Source organism: Nelumbo nucifera, chromosome 4 (assembly GCF_055504915.1).
Source record: "Nelumbo nucifera cultivar China Antique chromosome 4, China Antique-T2T, whole genome shotgun sequence".
Lineage (NCBI taxonomy): Eukaryota > Viridiplantae > Streptophyta > Magnoliopsida > Proteales > Nelumbonaceae > Nelumbo > Nelumbo nucifera.
Genome location: NC_142652.1, coordinates 92,828,362 through 92,843,083, shown reverse-complemented (window position 1 = coordinate 92,843,083; position 14,722 = coordinate 92,828,362). Strand labels below are relative to the sequence as shown.

Below are 14,722 nucleotides of genomic sequence, written 5' to 3'. Positions count from 1 at the left end.
TGGATCCCGGGAATTAAAACCATTTGCAAACATTTTGAAACCGTACATATATATGTAAATATATTAATTTTGCAAAAACAAAATTCCAACGATTGAAATCAACTGCCGGCAGTTTGGTTTCCATCAGAGAGAGTGCATTCCCGATCATTACCCTTTGTCCGACAAAGTGGCTGATTCTGTCACTATGACCACCCACTCAGATGAATTCTCAAACTGCCCCAACATACCCAGGTTTTGATCCCCACTAAGGATCTCACTGATTGGCATATCAAAGGCAGCCCGATCCAGCACCTAGTGAAGTGTCATAATCGAGTCTAGGGGTCAGGTGTAACTTTCCAGTTTTGCCCATCTATCTCCAAGGTCCAGGGCAAGACTGGAAATCTGGTCCGGTTCAAGGGTTCAAGTAATCCCATGCTGTATGTGCCTCGGGTCTTACCCTGATGGCTGAGACAGGCCATCCCAACACTTGGTGGCACACCAGTATCAGCCTTGACAGGATAAATCTCCCCAGACTTATCCAACGGCTGTGAACATTTAAAACTAACATGAGTCTCTACAAATGTCCAGTTTTAGGGTTTTACACAGAATTAAACCAAACAACATGAATCAAACATGCACTTTATTTATTTCCACTAAATAACAAAAGTACATCAAAATGATTGAAGCTAAGGGCATACAAAACTGTCTAACATATGGGATATTGGATTTGAATTCGGGTACATCTGAATCTAGTCCGATAATAAAAAAAATGATATCTAATTTGATGCAATGATGTGATAAAATCTTATTAAGGTTCATCTAAATTCGAATCCCTTAGGCTATGTTTGGTTTAGAGGAAAGAGTAGGGAAAGGAAGGAAAATGTAGTGAGATCTATGAGGGGTAACATGACTATCCAATGGCACGACCTTGTCTGAATGTTCCTCGATAGATTAGCTTATATCGCCCAAAGTAACTCTGACCTCGCTTAAGAGTAGACTAACAGATCAGCTTATAGGATTAGGATAACGTCCACCATCATGAGCACCGATTTACCTCTCCGACTTGGGCAAATGCAACCCACGACTAGGGGGATCACGCCGACCTCAAGATCACTCTAACTTGCATGGCACGTTCCTCCTTATCCGTTCGCACCACTCAGCGCCTCCGGTGCTTACAAGGACACGATGCCCACTTGGCAACGATAAACCCGGTTCCCTCCACTTGTGCAGGGAACCTCGAAGCCTATATAAGGGTGACCCCTCACCCTCAAATGGTACACTTACTCTTTTACATACTTGTTCTTTGCTCCAACTCCTCTGCCCCTAGCTTTCATTCACTTCAATAGTTCGGTATCCCTTGCCCGAATTATCCCCTGGGCCCTCTGACGTGTTTTGTCTTGTAGATCCTCTTGCCCACCTCGTTCGACTTTATCCAAGCTGTCACTGCCAACAGGGACTCAATGCAGATTCACCTTCATAAAAAGTAGTACCCAAAAAAAAAAAACATGGAGCAAAAACTAAAAATGGGTAACCAAACACGTCTTATTAGTTATATTATTACAAAATACACGAAGATATTCAGAAGAAGAAAAGAATTAAACATTTTCGTAGATCGAAGAACAATTGAAGGGTATTTTAGTAACTTTGAGTAATCTAAAAAATCCGAACAACAAGACCCATCCTCTCTCCAAAGAAGGAAGGGCGCAAATTTCTCTAAAGTCCCACTCTTTCTCCTTAACACACAACGCTCCTAACTCTGTAGTCCCACCAGCAAACAAAGCTTTCTGTTCACTCTTCTTCTTCATCACCACAATTCCTTTTCTCCATCCAGTCTCGCTGGTAGACAGACAATCCAAGTAATGCGTCGGATTCCTCCCGACGAGACAACTTCCATGGCACTCTTCAACGGGCAATAATGACCTACGACCGTTACCGCAGAGACCCATATTCGGAAAACGACCAAGATTCCAAGAAAAGAGTTTACGGTGGAGGTGGTGGTGGTGGCGGAGGAACTGCCATGAGAATAATTGTGCCCTTACAGGGGGTAGTTCAAGGCAGAGGTGGCCTTGTTTTGGGGTCAGTCATCCCCTGCGCCTTATTTTACATCTTGCAGCTATACATCAAACGGAACCGTTCAGCCCCTCCTGACCGTCCCCCTCCTCCTCCTCAGGATTCTTCGTTGTCGACATCCCCGTCGCCCTCACTCTGGAATATTCTCTCTCCAAGGGAAGCAAGTGGACCGGCTTATATTTCCTCCAGAGCTAATTCACTTGCCAAGTCTGATAATTCGCCTTATTATGTTGGACTCGAGAAGTTCACTGAGGATCCCTACGATGCTAGGACTAATCCAGGCGGTGTGATTCAGCTCGGATTGGCGGAAAATAAGGTGGGTTTGTTCTGTTTTGTTCATGTCTCTATTCGTTTTGTTTCTACATCGATTAATTTTCTCCTCTTACAAATCTCTGAGTGGTCTTTGGTGGTGGCAGCTGTCGTTGGATTTGGTTCAAGACTGGCTTTCTCAGAATGTTAAGGATTCGATAATGGGTGGAGATGCAGATGGAGATTTGAGCATATGCGGGATTGCGACTTATCAGCCATTTGATGGATTGCCCGAGTTGAAAGAGGTATGGAAGTAATGCTTCCATGTTAATTGATTGAAGTGTTTTGATTGTATTTGTGCTTAAGTAGACCGGTGGACTATTTATGTGGATTTACTCCTCTTTTTTGTGCCTGTATTTCTGCAAGTTTGCAATTACTGCTGTTTTTTATTGGAATTGTGAGTATCATTGTTTTGATAGGTTCAATGTTCTTGAAATCGAATTGATGGTTCAGTGTATGTTAGTTTTAGTTTACTTATAGATTTGCTGGTAGACAATGGAGGAAAAGAAAAAGAGTCAAACGTACAACCAGATAGGCAATTTGAAGATGAACTATGCATAACTGCAACCACATTCTTCAATCTAAATGTATCCATGACGCTAAGTTTTCTTGGCATTGTAGTTTAAGATGATATCTTCCCAGGCTAGCCATGGATTGAATCTTCTTGAATCATCATCTACAAGCTTTATGGAATTCATCATTTCATATTTCTATGCACCAAAAAACAAGGAAAAAATAATTTTTGTGCCAGAAGATAGCAACAAGAAAATGTTATAGAACTCTTAAGGTACCACACATTCTATATTCACAATTCATTTATGGATGAGCAGCATTGAGTTTTGGTTCAATTTTGACACTTTACTGTTTGTTTATTTTGCCTGAATGTTTTGAGTCCTCAACCCTCTAGATCTTCAATTTTGTTATCCTTTTGTGGCCTTTGGATACGTTAGTTGAATCTTTACAGCAAATAGCATGTGGCTTTATCAATATGTTATTCCTTTTTTTATCATGTTATAATTGTAACCTCTGCATGTTGATACATGCATACATATAAATGATTTAAAGTACCAGTTACGTATCTAGCAGCTGATATGTACTGCTTTTGAAGTTTACCAACATGCGGGCTGTGGCACAGGTGGAATTGTTGATACATCACTTTGTTCTGCCCATATCAATCACATTGACCGATACGGTCACAGTATCTGCTTGTATTGGCTGATACAGACCTATACGCTATCCTTTGTTTTATTTGAATGTTTTGAATTCAAATTCAAATTCCCACATGTAATTAACTCTCTTTCTTGTATTAACTCCTATTTTGTCCCATTCCCATATTTAACTCTCCCTCACATTCTCTCCGCTCATTAACTCGCTCTCCTATGAATTTGCCATTAACTATCTCGATTAACTTTCTCTCCCATTAACTCACCACTAACTTCTCTCTCCTATTAAATCACCATTAACTTTTATATTACAAAACAATGCAAACAAGGTGATTAGAATCTGAGTATCCAGGTTGGGAGGTAACAAATTTTCCACTAAGCCATGCTTCAATTACTTATCATAATTATGTTTGTTCTAGATTTTAACTTACATTTGCTCTTCTTTATCCATGTTTATCAACAAATTTAATAAAAAACAATCGGTTACTAAAAGTTATATATTTATAAATATTAACAATAAATATATTGGTTACTAAGAATTAAGATATATATGCCATCTGTGCCATGCACTAGATGTCCCAGTAGTTCCTACTTCACATGAATTATTAAAGTATGCATTTTTATATTTATATGCTTTTATTTGTAGTCATCTAAGACTTGGATTTAGTGTTATTGATGTATTTTTTGGGGATTTATTTGAGTTTTCTTACTGTATCCATGTGTATCCAAGGTGTATCATGATCCGTCTTTTAAAATTGGCTTTCCGATACTCTTTGCATTTCTAATACTTTGAATCTTGTACATATACTATACATATATGTATGTATGGATAATTGCAAATAGTAACTAAACTTATCAAATGCAAATAATAACTACTTAGTTGTTCAACAGTGAAACCGTGATTCATGTTTATTTATTTATTTGATTGGAAACGGTAACTTCATTAAAAATATTGCAAGGTCCAACTGTCAACCCCAATATTATGATGTTGACCCAAGTTACATACTCTGATACTCATTACAACACTGTCCATGATTTATATTTATCAAAGGTCCAGCCATGACTTTGTATGGTGTAATCAATTACAAGTTGTCTAACATGTTTTTATGAAGGTTGTTTTCAATAATTATAGTTGATTAGTTTAACTGTCAACCAAGTTAGCTGGGTTATGTTCTGGTATTAGATAATTTGCTGAGCTAACACAAAAGCAGTAACCTCGCTAATTTTGTAGCATCTGGCAACATTCCTAGTTGTCTATGATGTCCATTATAAATGTTTTCTAGAGATTGGTATGTGACCGCTCATCTGTCAAAATATAACAGTTTTCTAAGTGACGCTACTGCCCAAAATCATTCATGATTTAATTCTTCTTTTGATACAGGGAGATATATTATGTCTGTACAGGCACTTCTTAACCATGTAGAGCTTTTCGTTAATTTTTTTTTTTTTTTGGACGTTGAAGCATGTCCCCTTGATCCTTAAACCAATCCCCAGAATTTGACAGTTCATTAGACGTTATGTTTAATTACTTTGATGCCCATCTCAAAATGGTGGTGAACAAATGCAGCAGTATATTCCATTCAGCAGATAAGCCAGCCTACAAGGACATCCAACCAGCAACCCACCAAAAAAACGCGTCACCGATAAAATCCTTTCCCCTTCTAGTGTCATTAGTAGAGTCATCTTCAACCACCAAGGATGAGAAAGATCTAGATACAGCCCCTCTAACTTCGAACTGGAAGGCCACCACATCCATCTTTGATGAGTTCACCTCATAAATGGGCGTTTTGAAAGTTAAAACAGTTATTTCTGTTCAATTTGATGTTCCACTTCCAGTGGAACTTTTTCTCATATAGAACAGCCATCAAACACAACCAAGCTATCTTCACAGAAATAATTGGGTCCAATTGTATGAACTATCCAGGCCTGTTTTCACTGTAAAGCAGCAACCAAAATGCAACTGAGCGTTACCTCAAAGTTGTGAGGGAGGGTCTATTGGATGAACCATGGGAATCAAGGGAGATTGAGGTATTCAAAGAAGAATACATTTTGCTGCATACATTTTCTCTGCAAAGGTTGAAGGATCCCTTCAGGATGAATTTCTCTTTTAAAGGTCTTTCAGCTGTCTAATTACAAATGCCTACAGGGTTTACTTGTGAAACTTTCTGTGCTATTAGGTTCCTTCCATCTATTGCAAGTGCTTAATGCTTAAAATATCCAACTTTCCAGGATTTTTGGTATGCAGGGAACTAGTATACCAACATTTGGCTGACACTATCCAATCATATTGGATTGTGTTGGCTGGCTATTTAATTTTATTAATAGTGAAAACGTACTACCTTTTTTTTCTTTCCTTTTTCTCCAGAATAGAAGAACAGGGTATTTCTCTTTTAAAGGTCTTTCAGCTGTCTAATTACAAATGCCTACAGGGTTTACTTGTGAAACTTTCTGTGCTATTAGGTTCCTTCCATCTATTGCAAGTGCTTAATGCTTAAAATATCCAACTTTCCAGGATTTTTGGTATGCAGGGAACTAGTATACCAACATTTGGCTGACACTATCCAATCATATTGGATTGTGTTGGCTGGCTATTTAATTTTATTAATAGTGAAAACGTACTACCTTTTTTTTCTTTCCTTTTTCTCCAGAATAGAAGAACAGGGTATTTCTCTACAACCCTCCCCCTCCCCCCCACCCCCCACCCCCCACCCCCCACCCCCCACCCCCCACCCCCCACCCCACCCCGAGAAAGAGCAAAGATAAATGGTTTCCATACTAGGATATTTTCAAATTGAAGAATTCTCTTTCACATTGCTTATTGAATCATTTTGGCATTGTTTCCAAGCCATTTCCACATCTTGTTTCTCCGATGTAAGCTAAGTTGCAATATTGCCCCCCGTGTCTTATTAAATTGCTTCTCAGGTGAATTCCTGACCTACCAAGCATATGTTTGGGAATGCACTTGCCACCTTTATGATGGGTTACCCAAAACTTCAATGTAGAAATCCGAGGCCTATTTATAATCAGGCAGGTGTATTTTGGCAAATACCTAAGTGCAGAGAAGCTACTTATGCATCATATGCAGTCTCAGAGGCATGACTAATTTTGTTGGTTATGCAGGTTGTGGCAGCTTTTATGTCAAAAGCAATTGGAGGAGCAGTTTCCTTTATACCCTCACAAGTAATATTAACAGCTGGAGCAACCCCTGCAGTTGAGATACTCAGCTTTTGCATAGCGGACAGTGGAAATGCATTTCTTGTCCCCTCTCCATATTATCCAGGGTATGTATTAAATTTCCTTGACTATTTATCAAATCATAACATTCTTTTCCACAGGTTTTGGGACCAAACTTTTAGCACTATCTGCAGGTTTGACACAGATATAAAATCACGTACAGGGGTGGAGCTGATATCTGTTCCCTGTCGCAGTGCCGACAACTTCAGTATAAGTATCGCTGCCCTTGATCGTGCATTCAACCAGGCAAAGAAACGAGGAGTAAAAGTCCGTGGAGTTCTTATTTCAAACCCCTCAAGTCCTGTTGGGAATTTGCTGAGTCGAGATATGTTATACAATCTTCTAAACTTTGCTAGGGAGAAAAACATGCACATCATCTCCAATGAATTATTTGCAGGGTCAACCCATGGGAGTGAAGAGTTTGTAAGCATAACTGAGGTTCTTGAGACCCAGGATTTTGACAGAAGTAGGGTCCATATAATATATGGGTTATCCAATGATCTTTCTCTTCCTGGGTTCAGGGTGGGGGTTATCTATTCTTACAATAAGAATGTTTTATCTGCTGCCAAAAAATTGGCAAGATTCTCATCCATTTCAGCTCCCACACAGCGTCTATTGATCTCAATGCTTTCAGATGATAGATTTATCAAGGAATTTCTTGAGATCAGTAGGGATAGACTTCAAAGAATGTATTCTGCATTCGTAGATGGGTTGAAGCAATTAGGAATCAAGTGCACAAAAAGCAGTGGGGGTTTCTATTGCTGGGCAGACATGAGTGAGCTAATCCGCCCTTACAGTGAGAAAGGAGAGCTTGAACTTTGGGAGAAATTGTTGAATATAGGTAAGATAAATGCAACTCCTGGATCATCCTGTCATTGCATTGAAACTGGATGGTTCCAGTTTTGTTTCACAACGTTGACCGAAAATGATATTCTTGTGGTTATGGAACGAATTTGGAAAGTATACTCAGCCTGTAAATCTAATATTTGAATGCATTTCATTATAATATTAAATTATTCTCTCAGATCACCTACAAAATATTCCTTGATGACTAGAGCTGATCTCTATGACTTCCCAAGTTGCAAGTGCAGAAGCAACTTCAAAATCAGAATCTATGTAGAAAGCAAGAAGCTGAGCTACATCAAGTTTATTATGGTTTTTGAAATATAAAAGCATTACAAACCTCATGATAACGTGTACATTGTTCTTGATGATAAAAAGAAAAAAAGTCTACATTGCTCTTCTCCAATGATAGAGAAGGTGAAAGTCAAGGTGATTTGGAAGAGAATGATAAAGAGAGCTACAGCATGTTCCTATGCTATACCAGCTGCAGCATGTTGTGCCTTTGTTGCCTCATCTGCAATCCATTCATATTGTTGCCACCAGTTGCAAACATGCAGCACCCAAATGCTCTCTTCTTTATGAATTCCTACCAGTGTCGCACCGATCAAAGAGTTAGAACTATGGAAATGATGATCATTCATGGAAATTACATCAAGCATTTTGGGGCAAAATAGCAGGCACTTAGAGTCCTTTCCGCCCTTTGGCTCATTATAGTTCAATTAAAATAATCATGGTAATGCTAATAGTAGTAGTAGTAGTAGTAGTTTGAAAATTAATTAATGCAGATGGATTGGCTCAAAACAAAAATTGTATGAGGTGGAATTGAAGAGTAGTACCATGGTAGGACTCCGCCTCCTTGTGTCAACAGACCTCCCATTACTTCTACGGCTCATTAACATCAGTTCTCCCAGTGTGGGTGGTCTTTCAACAATATGGCTGAAATTATTTTCGGTCAGTTCTTCGGCCTGTTGTTCCAGAGTGATGACAGGGGAACTCTTCTCGTGATAGCCAACCTTGTCAAGAAAACCAGGATCTGATGAAATGGATGGGAATAGACGCTCTAGGAAAGGAGATCCCACAAGGCTGGAGCTTCCACTGGCATAGCTACTTGAATCATCATCTGCTTCAGAAGCTGGTGTGGTAGGGGTTTCGTGTCCAGTTGTTTCCTTGTCTAAAGTCCAATGATGCACCACCGGAACTGTGCTAGATATCGCCGCCATTTGTGTAATACGACTATCTAGTAAGGAAGGAGCTTTGTTGAACGAGTCATCCGTGCCAATTCCAAACTCTGCAAGGTCTAATTCAAATGCTCCATGTCTTTTATCTCCCTTCCATTCATCATGATCATCGTTCCTTCTCCCTGAGAACATGGTAACCGATTTGTTTGGAGATGAGCTAGAAGGGAGTAAGGAAGGGGATGGAAAACATAGGAATCTTGCTGGAGGAAGAGGAAGAATTCGTGAATCTACCACATTCACCTCCACCTGCCGCTGGGAGAAACAAGGGAGTGGTTTTCCAGGCTGTTCCTCCCATTTGAAGGGAACAGAAACAATAAGCTTCACCGGAGATGGAACCGTGCTAACCGGAACTGGAACAGCCTCAGGCTCAGGCTTCCATTTCCACTCTTTCTTGGGTGTCCCAGGCTTTTCTTCCCAAACAAACGGAATTGAACCCTTTTGACTCTCTTGTTGCCGAGGACAGGACTGAGAGAAGTCGGTTTCTGCCATCTCTGAACAATCAACCACGACAAGCCCATGATCCTTCTGGGGCTTTATAAATTGTTAGACGTTAAATTCAGTCAAAACCCAGAAGTGGGTTAGCAAATTTACAACCAACTTCAACATGTTCTGGTCCAACAGCACTATGTGAGTTTGGCATGCCAAGTTTTCTCTACTTGGACCTCAGGGAGTTTGGCATTGACTCCATTTGCGTGTCTCAGAGAGTTGGCAACTCCCAGTCTCCAACGCAACGGCACAAAGTGGGTTAGAGTTTATCTCTTTCTTTATTCAAGTTTTACCACTAAAATTCATGAATCAAATGATTTTATTGCAGCAACCAGCAATGAAAAATGGCTAATTGGCTATAATAACAATTGAGAGTACTGATAACCACAGAAAAGAATAAAAAAGAATTTCTTTTCCTATGCCACCACTACCGCCCCTCTTTTCTAAAATCCGTTGGGGTCCGTTCATCTTTCCCAGAATCTCAGTTAACATCTCTACACCAACCCAACAACCAGACCTTGTAGGACCTCTCTCTCTCTCTCTCTCTCTCTCTCTTTCTGCTCACTCCCTTCCCTTACCAATCCATCCCCGGTTGGCCTCAATAGTCTAGCCCCTTCTTTTCAATCCTTTAGTCAACTATGATAACATGCCAGATCTAATAGACTCGAGAACCTGGACAACCTCTGCCATGCTTGGTCTCCTTGATGGAGCCTCAGAGGTGCAGATCAGCCCCAACTTCATAACCTGTATCAGCTCGTTCTCGGCAAAACCCCGCAAGCTTCGATCAAAGCAATCTGAAGCCGTTCCGTTCTCTAACAATCCCCTAACATATTCACACAGAACCACCACCTCCGTTGTTACTGGACTTTCTACTGGTTTCCTCCCTGTAACCAGCTCTAACAAGATAACTCCAAAGCTATAAACGTCACACTTATCACTGAATCTTAGGCTTTGGCAGGCCAACTCCGGTGCAACGTACCCAACAGCGGTGTGGAATTTGGTCAAACCATAATTACCCAACATGGGCAGCAACCTGACTAACCCATAATCAGATACCTTGGCTTCGTAGCATTCATCCAAAAGTATGTTGGTGGATTTGATGTTCAGATGCAGAACTTGGGGTTTACAGTCATGGTGGAGGTAAGCTAAGGCTCTTGCAACCCCAAGGGCAATCTGGAATCTTCTGGACCAGTTCAGCTCGCTCCCACCATTGCTACTGCTGGCCCTAGGATAACCATTTCCATGTAAATGCTGATACAGATTACCATTGGGAACGAATTCAGATAGAATTAGCTGCATGGTAGATGACCAGTAGTAGCCCTGGAAAGCAACCAAATTTGGGTGCCGAAGGTTTCCAAATCGTCCAACCTCCTGCTCGAATTCATCTTGGTTCCTGATTCTTCCCAGTGTCTCGAGCTTCTTCACTGCAATTGAGATCCCACCTTCAAAACTGGTCTTGTAAACAGTCCCAATTGACCCACCACCAATTAAACAGTCCTTGTCAAGTAAAGCTTTGGTGCCTGCTTCCCAATCTTCGTACCTTGATGGCAAACTTTTGCTGAAGAGAACCAGCTTCCCAATAATGAGATGTGAATCTGTTGAAGCTGGTGGGGTGCTCTCCACAACCATTGTCTCCTCTTCTCTCCTCCTACTACGAGCCCTGATGTTCATGATGGAGACCACACAGACTCCGGCGACGATCACGGCAGCAGCAACAATGGCAACTATAGCTGAAACACTTAGCACCCTGGCTTTTTCCGTTGATGGGGTGTCATCTGTATTTGCAGAGCAAGGTACATCCAGAGGAGAGCCACAGAGCCCCGGATTATGGAAGAAAGCTGAGGCGCCAAAAAGCTGGATATTGCTACTCAAAGGAATGACGCCAGTGAGGTTGTCGAAGGAGAGGTTGAAATGAGTTAAGAGTTTTAAATTTCCAAGGGAGTCCGGGATTGACCCAGATAGCGAATTCTCCGATAGATCGAGATATTGGATCCTCGACAGATTCCCTAGAGTGGACGGAATGCTTCCGTTGAGCTGGTTGCGATGCAGGTCAAGAATTTCCAAGTATGTCATGTTGTAGAGGGTCTGAGGAATTTCTCCCTGTAAGCCATTGCCCGAAACATCCCTGCAACAAGAGATTGAGATTTCATGTTTAATTCCGAATGAAAATGTATACACCGATTAACTTGTTAGGTCGATGTTAGACTCACAGCTCAAGCAGAAATCTGCAATTGCTTAGATCGTTAGGGATTTCCCCAACAAGGTGAAGGTTGTGCAGGTCCAGAACTTGAAGCTGATCAATGCTCCCAAGCTCTGGCGGGATGCTTCCGTCAATGGCATTATTACCCAACCTGAGAACAGAAAGCCTCTTTAAGTCTGCAATTTCCACCGGGATGCTCCCACTCAGCATGTTAGACGCTACATCCAAAACCCTTAAGCTTCTGCAGTTGGCGATGCTAGTAGGTATCTGCCCACTTAACTCATTTTTCGAAATGTCAAAAACTACCAGTCGATCACTGCAGGTTTTGATCTCCGGGATCCTGCCCTGAAATCGGTTAACTGATGCACTGAAAAAACTGATATTTTTCAATCCGAGGACATCAAAAGGGATAGACCCAGTGAACAAATTGCTACCGAGATCAAGAAGCTCCAAGCTTTGGCAAGATAGAATCTGCTCGGGAACGTTCCCCGAGAGAAAATTGCTTCTTACAGACAGATAGGCTATTCTAGGAGGAGTACAAATCTGTGCGGGAAAACTTCCGCTGAGATTGTTGAAAGAAAAATCAAAACCCTCGAGATTCAAACAGTTCTGTACGGAGGGAATTGAACCGGAGAGGCCGTTGTGCGAGAGAGAGATGAACCTAGTCTTCAAGCAATACTTGAACAGAGCCGAAGGAATTTCTCCAGTAAAGCTATTCCTTGACAAGTCTAGCAAGCGAAGATTCTGAAAATTGCCGATAAACTCCGGAATCGATCCCGATAACGCATTGCTGCTCAAATTGAGCTTCCACAGAGTCGTAATCCGTGCAAATTCTTGTGGGATGTTGCCCGTAAACCGATTCCCATACAGAGATATTATCCTGAGAGATTTCAGGCCGGATAAGCTCGGCGATAAAACTCCGGCGAGGCTGGTGTTCCACAAAGCTATTTTCTCCACATTCCCTTCGGGATTGCAAAATACGCCACGGAAATCTCGGCAGGGACTTCCGTTGGGATCCCAAGAGCTCAAGCTGTTGAATGGATCATCGGAGACGTTCCCTTTGAATTGGAGCAAGATCTCCTTCTCCGTCTCCGGAGAGACCATAGATCTCAGTAACCCAAAGAAGAAGAAAAGAAGAACCCGAGAAAAACATCGCGGGAATCTTCTCATGTTCGCATACTCAGAGACGAATAAATTAAAAGAATCTAATCTTCCGGCATTGTCTACGCCGGAGCCATCAAAACCCAGCGGTGGCTACTGCAACTCCAGCATCCGATGATCTTAACGAATAAGCTTCGAGAATGAGAAAATGACCAGGATCACTACGAAACAACAACATCGTCCTAACTATGCTCCCAACAACCTCCCTCTTTCAAGAAACAACGGTGAGAAGCTCTGAAAGTGGAAAAGCACAGGAACCCATCAAGGCTCTCTCTCCTTACCTCAGAAGTGTGGCATCTTTCGAGCGCAGAAACTGAACCTCCGATTGGCACAAAGCTGACAACCCACAGTGGTAGAGAATCTTCTTGGATCTGTGAGAAAGAAAAAAGAATGAACAAATTTTCCTTGTTCAAAACTGAATTGAGGAACTAAGATAGATTCCAACTTTCAGAGCTTCAAGAGGCTGGTTTGAGAGGGGAGAAGAGACTGAGAGAGAGAGGGAGGGAGAATCCAAGGCAAGCCAGAGCTCTCAAGTCTTCAATCAGAAGAGACACCAGTTGAAGGTCATTATTGCCAGCTAGATGTGCATTGCCAGAGAAGGAAGAGAGAAAGAGAGCAGGTGAGAACCAATTTAATTACAGTCTCCAAAATTAAATCCTTATTCACCATTGCGATTTGCGAGCAATAGAAGAACCACGTGCTTTCCCTACTCCTCTTTCTATATATTTAATCGGTACAAGCATTAAAGAAAGCATTAAACTACCATTTATTACTGCCTACCCAACCACCACAAATTCACAAGCAACCGCGGGAACAAAGACCACGACGACTCTTTTTTTCCTTCCAGTTGTCCTGTCTGACTCTTGACCCACCCAAGAACTTCTCCATCCAACGTTTCAAAGATGGGTTAACGCGTTTTTTTCTCCTTTTTTTAATCGATCTTTGTCTTTGTTCTACTGTTTCTGTCTGTGCATCTCAAGAATTGGGGTTCTGGGTTTATGAAATTCTTGCCGTTAAAGCTCTGTCCTTATATTAATTGTTTGACAGAGCACAGAGAGAAGAGAAAGAAGTCAAGAATAACCAAAACTAAAAGGAGAATAACAAGTAACTGATTTTCGAGGAGGGGAAGGAAAGAAAACAACCCAGTTGATGTCTCTTGTGTTAGAGCTGAGGTGATGGATGCACGAGTCACGAGACAGGCTGCCATCGAGGTGGTGGAGCCATGCACGCACTCACTAATATTCCATGGCATAGCTCACTCTCAAGGTAAAACTCGCCCAAGATCTATCGTCTTCTTCTTCGCTCAGTCTCTCAGTTCAGAGCAGAATCCCTTTCTTTCCCAAACTCCTCCACCGTCTGCCTCAAAGGAATCTCCCCTGAGCAAATCCAGGTTACTGTAATTTCGTTTTCGGATTAGATATCAACGCGTACTCTGTACTCTGTGAAATATGTTTTCCAACAGGAATTGGAAAATTACAACCTGGTCGAACCGGATCCGGTTTTTCTAGAGAGAGAGAGAGTAAGAGGTCCAAGACCGAGTCAAAGTATATAATAAAGGTCGTTTGGATGGGTAATGCAGGAGAAAGTAGGGACCCCGCCACCCTGGCGTGCAGAATGTTTGTATGATACTGTGAAGAGATTGAATCCTCTAAAGTTCTACTCATAATTGTAGAGCAATGGCAAATTCCCAAATACACCAAGTTGGGCATGGGATCGTTGACAAATACCTTTCAACTTTTATTTACGACAAAACGCCCCTCAACTTTTACTTAGCGACAAATACCCCTATGACCGTTAAGTGAGATGACAAAATATATTAAATTATTAAAATGTCCATCCAAATTTTTTTTATTTTTTTCTCACACTATTCTTTAAACCGTTGTTGACAAAAAATACCTCCATTTTCTCAAAAAGAAAACATAAAAAATAACAAGAATCATTTTACTAATATATAAAAATGTTTTTTTTTTAATTCTTGATCTATTTCACTTGTATGGATGTCTCTCTTCATCTTAAAATATAAAAATTATTCACCTCAT

General features: G+C 41.2%; 3 protein-coding genes across 3 annotated transcripts; 1 reads left to right on the top strand and 2 right to left on the bottom strand.

Moving 5' to 3' along the window:
* The first annotated feature begins 1,671 nt into the window (after positions 1-1,671).
* Positions 1,672-7,779, top strand: LOC104610924 (putative aminotransferase ACS12). The gene is made up of 4 exons (XM_010277786.3): positions 1,672-2,365; positions 2,466-2,603; positions 6,642-6,802; positions 6,890-7,779. The coding sequence occupies exons 1-4, from the start codon at positions 1,895-1,897 to the stop codon at positions 7,743-7,745; spliced, it is 1,626 nt and encodes a 541-aa protein (XP_010276088.1). The 5' UTR covers positions 1,672-1,894; the 3' UTR covers positions 7,746-7,779.
* A 93-nt stretch (positions 7,780-7,872) lies between these two features.
* Positions 7,873-9,473, bottom strand: LOC104610930 (uncharacterized). Its single transcript, XM_088904021.1, has 2 exons — positions 8,435-9,473; positions 7,873-8,184 (listed from the first exon to the last, which is right to left on the bottom strand). Exons 1-2 carry the CDS (start codon positions 9,323-9,325, stop codon positions 8,074-8,076), a joined length of 1,002 nt encoding a protein of 333 aa, XP_088760147.1. The 5' UTR covers positions 9,326-9,473; the 3' UTR covers positions 7,873-8,073.
* Positions 9,474-9,623: 150 nt separating this feature from the next.
* LOC104610938 (putative LRR receptor-like serine/threonine-protein kinase At1g12460) lies at positions 9,624-14,298 on the bottom strand. Its single transcript, XM_010277808.2, has 2 exons — positions 11,533-14,298; positions 9,624-11,447 (listed from the first exon to the last, which is right to left on the bottom strand). Exons 1-2 carry the CDS (start codon positions 12,690-12,692, stop codon positions 9,959-9,961), a joined length of 2,649 nt encoding a protein of 882 aa, XP_010276110.1. The 5' UTR covers positions 12,693-14,298; the 3' UTR covers positions 9,624-9,958.
* Positions 14,299-14,722: the final 424 nt, after the last annotated feature.